This window comes from Ambystoma mexicanum, chromosome 8 (assembly GCF_040938575.1).
Source record: "Ambystoma mexicanum isolate Mex_15411 chromosome 8, UKY_AmexF1_1, whole genome shotgun sequence".
Lineage (NCBI taxonomy): Eukaryota > Metazoa > Chordata > Amphibia > Caudata > Ambystomatidae > Ambystoma > Ambystoma mexicanum.
Genome location: NC_090929.1, coordinates 990,565,876 through 990,584,504, shown reverse-complemented (window position 1 = coordinate 990,584,504; position 18,629 = coordinate 990,565,876). Strand labels below are relative to the sequence as shown.

Genomic DNA, 18,629 nt, shown 5'->3' with positions numbered 1-18,629 from the left:
AGGCGGCAGCTCGACTGTGCCCTTGTTTATAAGTTTAGAGTGATGCTCCTCCAGCGTTGAAAATGGGGGTGGTCTCTATCACCCAAATAGTTGCATGAGGCCTCTTGAGAGCTCCCACTCCTTTCTATGTGAACAATAGGTGGATTCACAGCAGCGCCAGAGAATATGGAGCGCAAGATACACACTCAATGCGCGGGTAGCGAATCCACAGACAAGGACCCCAAGATGATTTCTTCTCCATCTCCATCGCCCTCGTTGCCAAGTGGTGGAACTTAAGTGGGGTGACCATCCTCCCCGGCATCGATCAAAGACACCAACACAAATGGCCAATTTTCAGGTAATGGCATAAGTAACAAGTCTGAAACCACAGGGCAGTGCTGAGGTTTGGTTTGGTGAGCCCTCAGGCAATGGGGTTCGAAGGGGGGACGTGGAAGTGACAGATTCCTCAAGAATATTCTTGAGCCCCTACCCACGTTTCTGTGGACACCTTTCCTGTTTTTTGATTTCTTTGTAGCTTGGGCTCTTGTTGAAGGCTCCACCACCGGCTCTGGATGCTTGGTACTAGAGCGCATAGATGCTTTCTTTGCCCTCACTGCAGGCCCCCAAAGATTCCAAAAGGCATTCGAGGAGCCGTAGGTGGTACATCCGTTTCTCCCACAGCGAGGCTACTACAGCTCACATCCCCCGTCCCCTCACGCAGAAGGGTCTCAGCTGTTTACATGACGGCTGGGTCAATGTGATCCGCTACCTCCACCATGATCCCGTGAGTCCTCAAAGAAGCTGACCGATGCGATGTCTAATGGCTGCAAACAGCAACCTACTGCCTCTTCGCCTTCGGGTACTTTGTTTAATTGAGGGACTGATGAAACAGCCGGCTGGCTGTCCCAGCACCCCCATCGTTTTGGTGGGGGCAGGTCTGTTCACAAAATCAAAAAACAAGGGCACTGATGGCCTTTTAAAAAGGCTTCCTCGTAGGACACTTTATCTGTCAGCACGGACAGTAAATGAGTGTTCGCTCGAACAGCAGTAGAGACCAACTCCTGCTCGTCGTATAGGGCCTTTAGATCCAGCTGAGCACCCACACACACATTACAAGACATCAATGATTTTTTTAGTAAGCCAGCCCCAACATCTTCCGTAGCAACACAAGTGTTTCCTTTTAGAGGGGAAGTAATAGTCACTGAAAGAGGGGTCTTCAGAGTCCCCGGCAGAGTTTTAGCTGGAAACAGAGGAGCAGAGGCTGGGCTTAGATTAAAAAAACATACTTTGTCATGGCCAAAATCTGCGAGGTCTCAAAAGGAGACATTCATATTATGCAGTGTAGGGTTTCCTGTTGCAACTGTTCTGGATGGAGAAATAGGGGATCATGCGCCTTCCTCATTGAAGAAGGAGCCAAGTTCCAGGTCCTTGATCTCTTTGAGGATTTCCCTATTTTTAGAAAGGATGGCCAGGAAAGAGTCATTCTCTCTTAAAGTCACTTTGGAAATTGTACCAGATTTATAAAAATGAGCCACTGAGGATAGGGGCCCCCCAATTGTTTCGTTCTGATAGGATAAGGATTTGCAGTGGGATTTCCCAAAATGGTCTCCTGTAACCTGTATCGGCTGTAACCTCTATCGGGGAGCCTAGGGGTGCCGACTTGGAGGGTGGGGGGGGGCACTGTGGCATTGGAGGACGTTGGTGTTGAGGTTTGAGGAGCTGGATGGAAGCGAACTTGCTTCAAAGCAGTAGAGGAGAATGAGGGTACCACCTCCAGTAGCAAATTCCTCAATTGCGCCATTGGGACAAGAATTCCATCACGTCTCCCAGTGATCACCGGAAACGGGGGTTTAGGTTTACTGGTGTCGTGAGATTTTAATGACATGCATCGGCTCAGACTCCAGTTGAGCAGCGCATAGTTCATCCTCCATGGTCCCATCACCTCTCCCACTCCTCACCGGAGTCAGGGGTTTTGGTTTACTGGTGTTGTGAGATTTTAATGACTTCCCACCCAGGCCATGAGCAGGTAAATTGGCTTTTAAAACAAGTCCCAAATCATTCATCGGCTCTGGCTGCAGTCAAGCATCGCCTGTTTCATCCTCCATGGGGGAGATGTTGATGGACTGTGATTGATTTCCGCACGGAAGGAGGGCCTGGGGGGTGCTGAGCCAGGCAGAGGTAATGTCTGGACTGCGCTTGGTAGTGAGGGCGCTGCTGAGCAAGCGCAGAGATCGTAGGTGGCCATGGCAACAACAACAGTAGCACAATCAGATTGCAAGTCAGTAAGCAGAGCACATTAAAAGAAGCCTCTCCCCAGCCATGGGATGTACTCACAGGGACCAGCCACGGGATGTACTCACAGGGATTTCTTAGGCACACACCTAGCCGCACAAAAAGAAAAAGGGAGCTGGCTGCACAAACAAGCAACCCATGCTTACCGCAGCAAGAGAGAAATGCTCTCACACCCAGGATTGGCTAGGATCCTCAGTCATTATGCAAAGGTAATGTAGTCGGGTCAGTATTTAAGGCGTTATTCAATACACAAGCCAAGGGCACATCAACCTCATTAGAACCATCCAGATACGGGCCCCCCGGTTGCCTTCAAGTTTATCAATTTTTTCCATTTTATCCTGCTGTTTCCCTATATTTAAGAAATGTGCAGCCGGTTCACAACTGGGAGTATGGGAGGGCTTTTGGGAAGAATGTAGAATGTCCGTGAATCCCAACACATTCCCAGTGATTTTTGCAACCTCATCGCTACAATTCAAGGTTTCCAAGTCATAGACCTGGTCTGCTGCATGTACAATAGAGGCCGGAGAAGGGGCTGGGGCCGCAGCAGGAGTTACCATTAGTCTCACTTGTTGACGTGTTTGTGCGCCCACTGTCGACATTAGAAGCCGCTCTGGCTTTCTTGACTGTTGACTTTCCGGTAGATAAGTAATGAACTAAGAAGGATCCACTGAAGCCACCCGAGCACCACCGGAACACCAGGAACACTCTCACACTGTCCGCGACGCTCCGTAGCTGGAGATAGGATTTTGAAAGATTCACAGCAGGGTCTTCAATAGAAAGTGAACGCAGACTTTCTCGCACCAGGCACAGTCACAAGGAACACTCTCACACTCTCTGCCCCAATATTGAGGGCAATAGCCAATAAATGATCTAATTTGTGACCAATGTTACCGGCCAAATATGCTCACAAATGTAGTTTGCCAATATATTTCCTTAACATTCTTCTGGAAACATCCGAAAAGCCGACCGTCAAATGGTCATAAAGCCTTACCAAATTTTGATCAGTGTTATTGGTATTCTGTGGTTAAAAATTCCATTTAATTTACCAAAGGCTCCTGGGTAGAGAAACCCAGCACAAAGGTATTTTAAAATCCTACCAATTTTTGAACAATGATACTGGCTTTATGCGCTTGAAAGTGCTCAATGTTCCACTAAATGTCGCACAATTTCACTCGATCGGACCCCACTGTAAAGTGGTATTTATACCCTCCCAGATTGACCAATGTTGGCCTTGTGCTTAAAATGAAACATGTCCAACTATATTTGCAAACTATCCGACTGGATGGGGTGGAGCGGGGGTGGCAGGCCTCTAAATTCCTGTGTACACCATAAAATTGTATTTTATGTCCTACCAAATTATGAGCAATGTTCTGGATTTCCAAGGGCACCATTTAATTTTATATGTACCAAAAATGCCAAACCTACAAATAACTCACTATTACACATTAATATGGTATATTTGTAATATTGAGTTCATCACAATTATAATTTGTTTGGCTAACATTTTTCCAACACCTGAACGTCAATATCTTCTCATTCCGTCCAGATATTTCTCACAATTTTATGTGCATTGTTGCTCATTATCCAAAGACAAATGTTTGTTTTGGCCAGACCATTTCAAAAAGTACCTTTGTGCATTTAGAATGTACAGTTCGCCTAGAAACAAAGAATACTATGTAAGTGCTGTCACTCGCTTCCCAAAAGTGCATGATACAAAAATCGGGAGCACAGCAACTTATCTGTTGAGTCACATGGGCTTGTGTTCTTGCATGCAACAAAGTCTTCCCTTCTCCCTTAGTGTTCAAAGGTCATGGCAGAGGTTTTTTTTGCGATTCGGTCTCCCAGGCCATATGCTGCATCTTCATAAATGCTTTGCGATGGCCTGTCTTTCTTAACCAAGTATTGTTGCTGAGTCTTCTCTATTACAACTTCCAAGCTTTGGTGTGTCTTAGTTAAACTAAGCAGACGCTTTAGTCCAGTATTACACATGGGCCTCATTACACGGATGGCCTTAAGGGTTTACCGGTACCGCCTTACTACGAGGTCCCTTTGCGGGTTGGGGAATTTAACGCCTGCTTTTTGCAGGCGTTAAAAACCCAACCCACAAAGGGACCAGGGAGCTAATTACGGTACCGCAATTTGCGGTACTGTAATTAGCGCCTTCCCCATTCCCATAGAGCCCTATAGGGCAAAAGTGGGAATGGGGAAGGGCAATGGTGGAAGGGGGAATTACCGCCCCGCCAACCTAGGAATGGGGCGGTAATTCCCCTTTCCACCAAGGCGGTGCCGGTATTTTACCGGCATGAACCATGGCGCAAATAGCGCCATGGTTCTCCGCCATCCGTGTAATGAGGCCCTATAGTGTGCTTTCCACTTAACACCCAAAACTAAACAATAATAAACACCAAATGCTGTGCGGGACGATTGCTCTAATTAAAAAATGGCTAAGACCTTTTGCATGGTAATGAAGCTACCAAGTTGCTTCTCGACTTTCCTACTGTTTCTGTCTCTGTCCTCTCCCAGTCTAGCCACTAAATATTGGAATTATTTGAGAAGTCTCCCATCCTTTCTCTTTTCTAAAATTACAAAATAATATTTCGATTTCCACTTTTTTGGCTTTCCATGAGGTGACTTGAATCCAACATACCCCTCCATCATGATTTAATCTCCCATGCATCATACTTTAGAAAGGTACTAACAAATGGCCACGCACATTTCACATTTCAGAGAACAGTTTAAATGGGTTTGTGGCTCTCGTAACTTTACCAGTAATGGATTAAATTGGTGCATCAAAACTTAACACTGCATAGATGCTCAATGTCACTTTATAGGCCCCACTGTATCTATCCTCCTCTTCACGCCTTCTCGTAATCTCTGCTCTGCCTCCCCGACTACACTTGTTGCTCATCGCCCTCCATGTGCTTCCTCTCTCTTCCACTCCAGCTCTCTTCTTTCTCCACTTGCATGGAATTCTCTTCCCCCAGACATCCGAGAAACAGTCCACATGGATTTGTTGAAAACAAAACTAAAAGCCTACCTCCTCACCTCCGAGTTACCCTCTCAACCTACCTCTCATCTGCCTGCAAGCTAATATTTTGCCCCTGCCTCTAACCCGCCTCTGTCCCTCACCTTGTCGGCCCCTCACCTCCTTTGCCTCCACTCTAGCACTTCACCCATCATGATGACATCCTGAGCAGAGCTGGCCGTACCGGCTACCTGCACTTAAAAATGTCCAATGCGAATTGTCCTTAATCTATGCATGTCTAATTTATTGTTTCCCGGTGAACGTTCCATTTACTCCCCTCCATAACGTGGCCAGAATGTCCCTCAAACTCCCCCCATTGTAAGAGTCTCACTGCTTCCGGTCAGATCTGATTTCTTATCTATTGTACGTTCTTTTCTGTTCAAAAGAGCATTGTTCCTCCTTTATATAAATAAATAAAATACATAAATAGAAATTCTATGGGCATAAGTAACATTCTCTGATGTCTCGTTAACAGGACCATATCGTAGTCCCGATCTGGAGGCTCTTCATCCCCCGGCTCACAGTGACTTGGTCAAACGAATACGAACAATTGCTACATTTGCCCCGCCTGATATATTGATGAAAGACACTGAACCTCTTATGTGAAGAATCATCTCGTCTTCCCATTGCACACTTGATATTAACACAGATACAAGATACTGTCTGTCTTCTAACATGACTCCTGTCATTTTTAAATTAACAGGGGAAGATCATGGAAAACTTTGGTGCTTGCAGCCAGGTTGTTTTTAACCGGTACATAAGAGACCGAGTCTTGACCAAGAAGATTGGAGAGGACCCCAAACTCCTCATCAAAGACTTGCATTTTGAGGAAGTTCCAGTAAGAGTTTATCAACCAAAAGCACCATCTGCTGGTGGACGCAAAGGAGTCCTGTTCTTCCATGGAGGTGGCTGGATGTTTGGAAGCATTGGTAAGACTTTCTTTGAAAATGCATTGAACAAAATATCTAGACGGTGCCCTTTCTAAATAGTTTGGAGGACATTTGAGGTATTGTTTGTTTAAAATAACATAGGCTGGTACATTCATCAGAATGGCTTTCGTTTACTTCATGAAGACTCGATTATTTGAGGAAATATGTACTTTCAGCCATTTGTCCTTATTTACTACGTTTGGGCCAATTAGCAAAGCATTTTACAGTGTTCTCAGGCTGAAATGTATCTGCCTACGTATATTTCACTCTATTCACAAAACAAAAAAAATAGTCCAATGGCACCTAGTTGGATTATAAATGCATTTACGCAGATTGCACTGTGAGTGGGCAGTTTGTGTATACGTATATCTGTGAGAAAGTAGGACAGAGGGCGTTGTTCACTTTAAACAAGCAATTCAATTGCTACTTTCGACCTTGATGCAATGTGCCCCAGTTTCAACCTGGCAGAAGTCAGACAACGTATTGCAGAATGTCAAGTTCAAAGTGTTTTATTTTTTACAGCATAAATATGCCAATGAGTTAGGGTTGAATCGAAACCGAAGAAATGTGATGAGCAAATCCAGCTTGTTAGTGGACCTTAGTCCATAACTTTTTGCCTTGGGGTCTGACAGCTGGCAGTAAAATAACATCCCTTTGCCGTTGAAGTGTCCCAACACTTCTTTTGACTTGGGTAATGTTAATGTTAAAGGTATCTGTACTGCGCAACGTCACCAATGTAATTGGACCCTGGGTAGAGGGCAAACTGTGTCTTTCATTGTGTTTATCTGGATGTCACGCTTCTGTGTAAAACTCTCCATCACTTCTGATCTGAAAGTACCTTGAAATGCCAGCGGGTCCTTTAACATCTTTTGATCTTAGCTAACAGCAATCTGGGTCCAGCAATTGGTAATCCCAGTCTTCTGGGAACCATTAGCAGACTTTTGCCACAATCTCCGCTAGCGCTTGCTTGGTAGGTTTTTCACTCGGATTGTGACCATCTCCTGGTATATTCTGCCTTCTGTCATTCCCTCTCCTGACTTATTCTCCAGCTGTTTCTCCTCAACGACTCACCATGCTCTGCACCTCTTCTCTTCTCTTGCTGGCTTTCCTCAACTTCACCAACTCCTGTTCTCCGCCACTGCCTCACGGTTACCTGTCCTCTACACCTCCATACTTTCCTTTATCCCCAATATCTTTCTTCTATCTGCACCTCGTTTTCTGTCAATATCTTCACTTTGGCCTCCTCTCCCCATCTAACATTCTTCTCTCCCCCTAATGATACCTTCCATTCTAAGGGATTTCCCTTCACCTTTAGTGCCTCGCTTCTTCAGGTCTCTACTCCCTTTGCTGTTACTCCTTCCACCTCCCCTTCATCCACACTCATCTCCATTACCTCATTCTTCTACTCCTTCTCTGCCACCTTCTGAACTTGCACAACCTCCTTCAAAGCCTGCTTGTCTCCTGCAACCTCTTTGCTGCACTGATCTGCAATCTCCAACTCACCCTACAGTCATAAACTGTCACTCTTCTCCTTGAGAGTTGTGTGGCTTTTTATATTTTCGCACATCCGCCAGCTGCATCAAGAATTGAGCTACTATGTACAGCTGTTCATTCATATTATCTGTGCATGGGGATTGGCTTGCTTGTTTTTCTCCCATTTTATCAGCAGGCTGTGAATTTTGTCTAAACTCGCCTGTGGTTCCATGTACCAAACCCATAATTGGGTGCAGTGCCAGCTTGGATGTTTGTTAGTGGGCATTGCAGTCATGTCCACACCCTGAAGGTCCAGGGAGATGAGTGTGTTTACTGTCCTCACCATCCTGGCACCCATGAACACTGCTTCTCCCAGCTCACGTGTGCTAACCTGAGCAGGGCCTGCTACTTGCAGATCCTGCAAATCAAATATATGTACCCAAGTCTTTCTCCTGTGTTTCCGGTTACTAACCTTGGAGGTGGTCTCACTGATAACGTAAACTCAGTATTTGGCCCTTTGGGAAATAGGCAGTTATTAATGAATGGCGTGTTTGCCCTCACTTTTTTTCTGCAGCATGTATTTTGGGGCAGGTTAGGGGACTTCGCCCTATCCTTCTCTTGCAGAGTGACCAGAGCTTTTAGTGCTTTTCCAACCTTGAAGCTTCTCTGGATGTCATGTGCTTGACGTTATTAAGAGTCTTTGGTGGGCAGAAATCATTGGCCTGTTGGTTGACTGGAGATCCTCCCATCTACATCCTTCATCAAGGAGCATGTGGTAACACCTCGGACCCAGGGTGTCCCCGAGCCTCCAACATGGCATTTTGTCTCAATACTGAAAGTACAGTCACTATTATATGCTTGAATTATGCAAAGTGTCTGGACTAAACCAAGTATGAGGAATCCTGCTTTCTAAATTGAAGATAGTAAAACCATAGGAAGCTTGTCCCCAGAGGTGACCAAATAAAGAAAAGGGGTTTTCCAGGTGCAGGATTGCAGCTCTCACTATGCAGACAACCATGCAATATCGAAAGGAGCTAATATGCCTTTTGGACAGGATCTACAAACAACTCCCTCACAATTATAGTTGCTTGTTATGCACTTCGCCCATATTCCAGAAGTAAGGAAGTAACAAAGTTTATAATAAATCAATCACCCTTCCATACACTACAATATAAACTTCATCACAAAAATATAACCATGCTAACGCAATTTATGCGAAATAATCTAACAAAGTTACCCATTTGATACTATGAAACAATTAAACACTTTCCCAAATTCTAGTTTATTAAACTATACATGTTTATTTCCTTAATTCCCATAGCTGCTGCTAAGAAAATGTTCCAAGCACCAGTACACCATCTTGAACTTGCATAATATAAAAATATGACACACTATCCTCAAAAAAATGTAAGTTCAATAACAAGGGTAAAATATGACCCCTACATAGTCTCAGATACAGATTATTAAAAACAAATGTAAATATTGGTACTTCTACGTCCCATCCCCTTTCCATCATGCGGCATGGGCGTCCCTCCCTAGGGACGGAAACCTAACATTTTTTCATAAAAAAAGCACTGCCCCTTTAAATTTAAGGGCATTCAGGGGCGTTACCAAAGCAGCGCGTGCTGCGCAACCCGCACCATCTGCACCCCACCTGTCCTCTTTTCAGTGGTAAAAGGAGCAGACCTATCCTCACGGCGCTTGTGGTTGAGGCTTTCCTCTTAATTCTGCATGCCTTCACCTCCCTTGTCCAAAAGGTCCTTGCACCCGGGGATTCCTAGAGGGGCGTTGCTCTGTTCCTGGGCCTAGGCCTGAGGGGGCACCTTTACGCACAAGCAGTACTGGACTTTCGCAAGAGGGCATCAGTCCTACCAGGGCTACTCCGGAGGTGCTGACGAGGATCGAGCAATCTCTCGAGTTCGCTAGCCGACCTTCCCGTTCAGGTCTGGTGCTGGACTCTGGTTTCCTGCGCATTCCTGTAGCCATATCCAAAATGGCGTCACCAGGTGACAAAATTGCGCTGCACGAGGAAACTTGTTCTGCTGGTGCGGAAGGCTGTCGATTTTCAGTGCCTCTGGCGCCTAGGCCAGACTTCACCCTGCGGGTGGCATGGTCTCCCATGCAGACTCCACAAAACAACGTGTTGTACGGCATACCTGGTGTGATGCTGGAAATGCCTTTTGGAAGGACAGGGCCTTCTAGCCCTTGTCCTACCACTTCTCTATGTATGTTTATTTATGTTTTCTGCCACTGAGGTCCAGCTTGGACCTCTGGCAGTGCAGCGCTTCATGTTTTCCTTTTGGTGAACAACACTCATGGGATCCCCTTATGGCACCCATGGCTGGGGATACACCTGTGTACCTCTTATGTGTGTTTCAGGGCACCTCTGTGTTCCACAGAGGAGGGTATGGGTTTGTGGCAGGTACATGCTGACTTGGCAGTGGCTCTGATTGTCCTCCCAGGCCCTGTCATAGGAATCAATGGATTCCTGAAGGAAGGCAAAATGGTCACTGTGGCCTCTTGGTTTCTATTCCCCTTTACTTTGTTTCACAAAGTCCTGGGAAGCCCTGTCTCTGTCTCTTCCCCATGACTGGCTGTTGGGTGGAAATACCATATATGGCTCTGGGGCGGCCTCTTGTCGCACTGACTGGAGTCTTCCCAGGGACTGTTTTTGTGGGTACACCCTTGGGGTGGGACCTGTGTGAATGGAGTTGTGAGCCAACTCGTATTCTGTGTTGTGGATGTCTGGTTGCTGTGTGTGACACAATGCCTGAGACAGCCCTGGCTGAAACTGGTATGAATGTAGTCTAGAGTGCTGAAAGGCTGGGTGCTTACCCCAATCCACATTCTTTGTTATGGGTGTCTGGGTGGAGTGAATGGCCTAGGAGACTGATTTGCTGCCTGCCTGCATGAATGCCTTTCTGCGGAGGAGCGTTTGTGACCGCTGGAAGCCAGTTGCAGTGTAGCACCCAGAAGACGGGATCCCCTGGCATAGTCCTGCTCGACACCCAGAGTTACGAAAGTTTCAAACTGCTGAAGAATACTTCAAAGGACATCCTTGCCATCATCACTGACCACATTTTCCCAATGAGTGCAGAGGAAGGTCACCAGAATCCAACAAAGATGCTCCAAGCGTCCAGACTTGGTAATGGTCCGTGATCCACTCCAGTGTTCAAGTCCAAGTCACCAGAGCTCCATGCTGCAACTGCAGCACGAAGAACCGAAAGGTGGAAAACTGCGATATTGTGAAACCTGACACCAAAAGTGACCTCTGCACCTGTCGCCGCCAGAAGTCATTGAAGTCCCCAGGGGTTTTACTCTCATCAACCAAGCCTTTGAGGAGCCCACAGCAAGTTTCATCTTCCCAGGACTCCTACAGTCGGAGAAATCGTCGACCAATGGAGAGCACTGCGAAGAGCAAAACTGCTGCACTTCAGAAAGCCTTTGGTTCCATTTTTCTTCTTGGACTCAGCCTCCCAGTGGCTCCTTCTTTCAAGGGGGTGGGGGTCCATCCTCAAAGGGAATCGTCGAGTGACCCCGAGAAGCTCTGCCACTTTGCCTGCCAAGGCACCAAAGGCACTGTGACGAGCATCTTCTAGCCTCAGCAGTCGTCCAGGTGTCCCTGATTCATCTTGGATCCTGTTCTCCTGTGTCCTCTCAGGTACTTTGGGGTGGTAGAACCTTTAAAAAGAAAGTAGAGGGTTATTGAACATTTTTGGACTGGGCTGTAAAAGACAATATAAGTTACTCCCTAACTTTTCCATTACAGGCTGCCTTTCTCTCCTAATCTATGTTGTTACACATCACTTAAGAATTCACATTTAAAACTGTCTGCAGTTGGTGCATTTATTACTGAATTTAAGTATTGTGTGGTACCACATAGAATGTATATGTTGGCCATTCTTTGAATAGAACTACCTGAGTACAAAGTGTTATTATTTATATGTATATATATATTTCTGAGGCTTGTGGAATCTGCTTAGATCACATGCTGTGCATAGGCCGACATCTAGTGGAAGCTGCAGAGTATTACAGTTTGTTTTTCGAAACTCGAAAATGGGCGTCAACACAGGGCGTGCCAGTAATACTATCCCTAGTGTGACGTCCACTGTACCCAAGATCCCTCACGCGTCTAGGATCCTCAGATTGTTTTTTTCCGCCATACTGGTCGGAAGCATTTTGCGGAGTCCCCTGGCCTTAGCCATACTTTTGCTAAAATATTGATTAATTTACATCCTTCCCCATCCCAAAGTCGAACTTTGACACTCGACGCCGGCTGGAGAAGAAATCGACCGGCTGCTGCATGGCGGATTTGGGTCTCGGAAGGCCTCTGGCCTCGGCCCGGGCCTTGGAAGGCCTCTGGCCTCGGCCCTGCAAGTAGGGAGAGTGGGGGGTTGGACATACTCTACACTCTTGGTATATAGGTACACCTTATACATTTCCTACACTTAATAGCCCGCTGCCTCAAGGTGCGTATGGAGGGTACCCCTTTTCAATTCTGCCCCAAGTGCAATCGCAAATACCCTTGGGTCGACAGGCACGCCACGTGCAATCTCTGCTTGCCGAGGGACCACCCCAAAGCGAACTGCAGAGCGTGTAGTAGGTTTAAACCTAAGACACTTAAGGACCGTTCGACGAAGCGTTGGGCCCACCACGCCAGGCAGGCGGCCATGGACGGCGAGGGCATTACGGCGTCGAAAAGACAGCTGAGCGCAGGTCCCTGACCTCGGAAGGTCGTCCGACAGGGCGGCTATGGGGAAGACCCCCGGCGACACAGGCGCTTCCCACACCACTCACACTAAACACACGAAGTCCAACCGAGACTCGACGACTTCGAGTTCTCGGAAAGATGCACAAACAGAACGGTCCGAATCGGTGTCCTCTGGGCGTTCGAGATCGAGATCACCGCATGACTCCAGGCAATCATCCACTCTTGCCAAGAGTGCCTCGCTCCTTAGGCTAACAGAAGTTTGATCGTCGGAAGACGAAGACTACTTCCACCCCCAGGCCGCACTCCAGGAGTCGGAGCCCGCAGACAAGATCAGCGCGGCCCCACGTTCGAAGGACAGGGACTCTACCCCCGATCCTCGACGCCAGGCGTCGAAAACCTCCAGAGCCACAAAGGGACAGGGAAAACACTTTTCCACTCACGGGGAGGGGGGAAAACAGCAGAAGAAGCAGCCTCTGAACTCTTCCACACATGTGAAACACTCCACTCCTCCTAAACAGGCAGACAAGACCAGGTCTGCTGATCTTTCAAAAACCAGCAAATCTACTCAAGATAAATCTCCAAAACTTTCTGAGAGAGTAATTCCCAGTTCCAAAAAATGGTCCAGTGATGACATAGATAGGGTCATGTCAAGGATGTCTTCTTTGGCAGACTTTTACGATGATAATCCAGACCATTTCCTTTCATATGATCCACAAGGGGCTACACCCTCATGCTCTAATGATCCTATCCCCCCGAGTAAGAAGCCCCGGTTTGAGACACCGATGAGGTCTACAGACCCCTTCGAGGTACAACCATACTCATGGCCATACTCACTGTATCAAGGAGAGACTTCTTTTGGTGAGGACCAAGATTTTGGCATGGTAGAAGAGCAAACCGGGACGGGCTACTATGGGGATGATGAGGACCAAGAAGAGGAAGAGGAAGACCCTGAAACCTACAGAGTAGATTCCCCGGTAGAGAAGGAAGCCCCGGTTTCCGACTCCCCTGTCGATAACCAACCCCTCCTGAAAGAGGTTCTCGCATGTGCAGCAGAACATTTCCATATTGACACCCATGGTGTCCAGGAAGAGAGGGACTTCGCCGAGGAGTTAGTGGGAGAAAGGAGGCCTGTTGCCCAGACCATCCCTATCCTTAAGTCTATTCAGCGAAGAATAGACCCGTCCCTGGTGAACCCGAACCTCACCAGAGCAGTCAATCCCAGAGTTGAAAAACTTTTCAGGGCAGCCCAGTCTGACCCTCCCTATATAAGAGTATAAGAGGACAGCTGAAGCCAGACTGCCTAGTTGTCACTAACACTCGTAAGAGGGCTGGAACACCCTTGTCATCGTCCGAAGCTCTTCCAGACAAGGAGAGCAAAAAACTATATGGTTTCGGCAGGAAAGTAGCCTCAACGTCCGCCTATCAGGCAAGGATTGCAAACTCCACCACCCTGTTGGCCCGCTACAACTGCCATCAGTGGGAAGAAGTCGCGGCACTCATAGCCTCTGCACCAGAACCCTTAAAGGGCCAGTTAGCACGAATTTCCGCAGAGGGTAGAGCCGTGTCTGGTTGCATTTTAAAAGCAACTATTGATGCCGCGGACAACGCAGGCAGATTGATAGCAGAAGGTACTGTTATCAAGAGACATGCGTGGTTAGGGCAGTCTGGTTTTAAGGCAGAAACCCAGGCATCATTGTTGGACAAACCGGTGGAAGCCGATCTGTTGTTTGGTAAGGCGGTCGAGGACGCGCTGAAGAATGCCAAGGACGAATACGAGACACTCAAGTCCCTTGGCCAGTTAACCAATAAACCCCCTAACCAGAGAGGGAATAGTAATTTACGTCGCCCACGCGGCCAAAATTCCCAGAGAGGATCTAACTATTCCCAGGGGCAGGGTACACAGTGGAACAACAACAGCCAACAGTCTACCCAGGGTTACGGCAGGGGTAATAGGAGAGGACGTGGTAAAGGCAGAGGCAGCCCCAGTAAAGGAGGCGGCATGCCTCCACCAAAGCAGTGACGCTCAGTTCAGGGTCCCTTCTCACGCAACCCCAGTAGGGGGACGCATTTCCAACTTCACCCAGGCTTGGGAAGGGATCACATCAGACAGATGGGTGCTGTCAACAGTATCCACAGGGTACTGTATAGAACTACTGCAGCGTCCCCGGAACCATCCTCCACGACAAAGAGTACACTCTTTAGAACATCAGAAGATTCTCCTCGAGGAGATCGCCATTCTGCTAGCAAAGGATGCGATAGAACTCGTCCCGGGACACCAGGTAAACAAGGGTATTTATTCAACTTACTTCCTTGTGCCAAAAAAAAGATTTGACAATGTGCCCAGTATTGGACTTACGGCCTGCCAACAAGTATGTCAAGCCCCAAAAGTTTCGTATGACTACGCTACAAGAGGAAATCCCCCTCCTAAAAAAGGGGGATTACATGGCAACCTTGGATATGAAAGATGCCTATTTTCATATTTCCATGTTCCCGGCGCACAGAAGGTACTTGCGCTTCAAGGTGGACAGTCGGCACTACCAATTCAAGGTACTGCCCTTCGGGATAGCTTTGGCACCAAGGGTATACACCAAGGTACTGGTGGTGGCGGCTGGACACCTACGCAGGGAGGCAATCCCGGTGTACCCTTATCTGGACGACTGGCTCATAACGGGGGAAACCCCAGTAATTTGCAGGACAAACATTCAAAGGCCTATCGACCTCCTCCACGAATTAGGCTTCTCAATCAACGAGAAAAAGTTAAGCCTGGTGCCAAGCACCTCCAAACAGTTCCTAGGAGCAATCCTAGATACTCAAGAGGGGTTGACCTTTCCTTCAGAGGAAAGAATTCGGAATATACTACTGCAAATTCCGCAATATCAGTCAGGTCACCAAATAACGGTACGCAAAGCAATGCGTTTGCTGGGCATGATGGCGTCATGTATTTACCTGGTCCCCCACGCGCGCCTGCGCCTGCGTCCCATGCAGGAATGGTTGGCGAAACAGTGGTCTCAGGCAAGTGGTCAGTGGGACGATCTAGTGGTCGTTTCACCAACACTAGTACAAAGCCTTCACTGGGGGACAAGAGAGAATCTTGCACAGGGAAAACCCATTTACAATCCCGAAGTACAGGCAGTGGTCACTACCGATGCATGACTGATGGGGTGGGGAGCCCACCTTCTCCACCACACAGCTCAGGGTCTCTGGTCTCCCTCAGTCGCCAAGAACCACATCAACCTGCTAGAGCTTCTGGCAGTATTCAGAGTGCTTCAAGCGTTCGAGCCCCACCTACTAAACCTGTCAGTGCAAATCCGGACGGACAGCACAACAGCCATGTTCTACCTGAACAAGCAAGGAGGGACTCATTTGCCAAATCTGTCCAAGCTTGCCCAGAAAATCTGGATATGGGCACTCAGACGGAACATCTTCCTGTCATCACAACATGTTCCAGGGGAGCTCAATTCCCTAGCGGATGCTCTGAGCAGAGACTCCCTCCCAGAGGAACACGAATGGGTTCTACACAGTGAGGTCGTAGAAAATATCTTCTCTCAATGGGGTTTCCTCACTATAGACTTATTCGCCACAAGCGAAAACAGACAATGCCCAGGTTTCGCATCCAGGTTCCCCCAACCAGACTCCCAGGGGAACGCCCTGTGGATGAACTGGTCAGGGATGTTTGCGTATGCTTTTCCACCAACTCCTCTCATCAGGAAGGTGGTCAACAAGATGAACAGAGAGTCGATGACGCTCGTCCTAGTTGCTCCCATGTGGGCAAGACAACCGTGGTTCCCACACCTACGCAGGATGGCGGTGTGCGAGCCCATCAAACTTCCAGCCTGGTACAACCTACTGTCCCAGCACCAAGGTCAAACAGTGCATCAGCAACCCAACTCAATGAACCTGGCAGCATGGCTCCTGAGGTCATAGAGTTTGGACACCTCAAATTACCACAGAGGTGTATGCACATCCTAAAGGAATCTAGGAAACCGAACACAAGGCACTATTACTTTGACAAGTGGAAGAGATTTGTTATCTGGTGCCAGAGTAAATAGATCAACCCAGTTGATTGCACTCCTTCCACTATTGTTACATACATGCTCCACCTGCTACATGCAGGATTGGTTTTTAACTCACTGAAAGTACACCTGGCAGCCCTGTCGGCATACACCACTACCCATAACAAGGTCTTGTGGTGGAAAGTACCAGTAGTTAAAGCCTTCATGGAAGGAGTAAAGAGACTTCACCCTCCTATTTCAAACCCACCTCCAGGGTGGGACCTTAATGTGGTGCTATCTAAGCTCATGGGCCCCCCTTTTGAGCCCATGCATAAAAGCAGTCTCAAACACCTGACTTATAAAACGGCCTTCTTAGTAGCTATTACTTCTATAAGTCAGTGAAATTCAGGCTCTGTCAGTGCAGGATCCCTTCTTTACTGTCCATAAAGACAAACTGGTTTTACCCACACACCCTAGCTTCTCACCTAAGTTTATATCTAAATTCCACGTAAAACAGTCCATCGAGCTTCCGGCTTTCTTCCAGGACCCTCAAAGCTCGGCTGAAGTGAAACTACACACCCTAGATGTGTGTAGGGCGGTCCTCTACTATGTAAATAAAACCAGACCGCTAAGGAAAACAGATCAACTGTTTGTCTCCGTAGCTACAGGCAGAGAGGGGGATCGCGTCTCTAAAGGTGCCATCTCGAAGTGGATTATTAACTGTATCCAGCTGTGTTACTCACTCTCTGAAAGAACTCTGCCTTTCACACCAAGAGCCCACTCTACTAGAGGCATTGGGGCCACTCTGGCTTTCATTGCAAATGTACCCCTTGACACCATTTGCAAAGCAGCTACTTGGAGCTCTATTCACACTTTTACTCAGCATTACTGCATTGACACCCTTTCTAAGGCAGATACACAAGTGGGACAAGTGGTTCTAAGACACTTATTTGCTCATGACCCTTCTCACATCCCACCTCCTTCTTCAGGTACTGCTCGCTAATCTATACACAGCATGTGATCTAAGCATATTCCACAAGCCTCAGAAGGGATACATTACTCACCGTAATCGTATTTCTGATGCTTGTATCTGCTTAGATACACATGCGACCCACCCTTCCTCCCCTCTGAGAGAAGGTGCATGGTTGCTTGTAGTCTTACCTTTCTATCTATCTGCTTGGATTATCTGTACTCACGCTACTCCTCATGCTACCTCATGTCAGGAAAAATACAATCTGAGGATCCTAGACGCGTGAGGGATCTTGGGTACAGTGGACGTCACACTAGGGATAGTATTACTGGCACGCCCTGTGTCGACGCCCATTTTCGAGTTTCGAAAAACAAACTGTAATACTCCGCAGCTTCCACTAGATGTCGGCCTATGCACAGCATGTGAATCTAAGCAGATACAAGCATCAGAAATACGATTACGGTGAGTAATGTATCCCATAACACAGAACCTTCTTTTATATAAAAAAGCTGTGTTATCACCTAACAGTGTGTGGGCATTCCTTTGTGGGGGCTTGGACTCACTGTACTTAGGAACAGCCTGAATCACCTCCTGAGTGCTTATGCCTTGGTTGCTCATCCAAGCTACCATATAGAGAACCTTGGCTTGGGTGCCCTGTGCCTTTTTCCCAACCAAATAGAGGGCACAGATACCCCCCTCCAGTCATTACACCCGGTACCAGCCATGTCGGTTAGATGCATGGAAGCAAGCTACATGCAGGCCAGACCAGGGCCTAGCATAACGCCTTGCGCCACCTTCACACCTATGGCGGCAAGACAAGCTTTGCCAGCATGTGAGCAGCGTTTTTTGAAAAATTCATGGCGGTCATGAGTTCTGACCAAATGTTGGGTTTGTTGAAAGGCCTCATCAGGGAGGTTCTCCCTCAAACTCTGGCTCACTCTCCTCTGGTGCAGGTGCCGGTGCAGATGCCTGCTCACATTGCTCCGCTTCTCCGCGGCACTATAGAAGCTCCGGCTGGGACCCCAGCTGCATAGCCCCAAAAGGGAGCAGGAACACAGGGTACACTGGAGGGCACAACCCCCTCTTTGGGGATAGTCAAGACAAGCAAGATACTGGCGACGATAAGTATGCAGAATCGTCATCTTCTGCAAAGGACTTCCATCACAGGGTGGCAGGTTTAGCGGAGTTCCTGGGCATCCCGCAGCAGGAGCAGCCAGAAACAGGAGTCCTGGTAGAGGCTCTTACGCTGAGAGCAACA

The 18,629-nt window shown here is 47.7% G+C and overlaps 1 protein-coding gene across 1 annotated transcript in view; it reads left to right on the top strand.

The window, feature by feature from the left end:
* Positions 1-18,629, top strand: part of AADACL4 (arylacetamide deacetylase like 4) — a 158,889-nt gene that overhangs the window by 34,131 nt on the left and 106,129 nt on the right. The window contains exon 2 of the mRNA XM_069610905.1: positions 6,000-6,225. Within this exon, the coding sequence (XP_069467006.1) occupies positions 6,000-6,225 (226 nt within the window). The remainder of the gene's footprint in view (positions 1-5,999; positions 6,226-18,629) is intronic.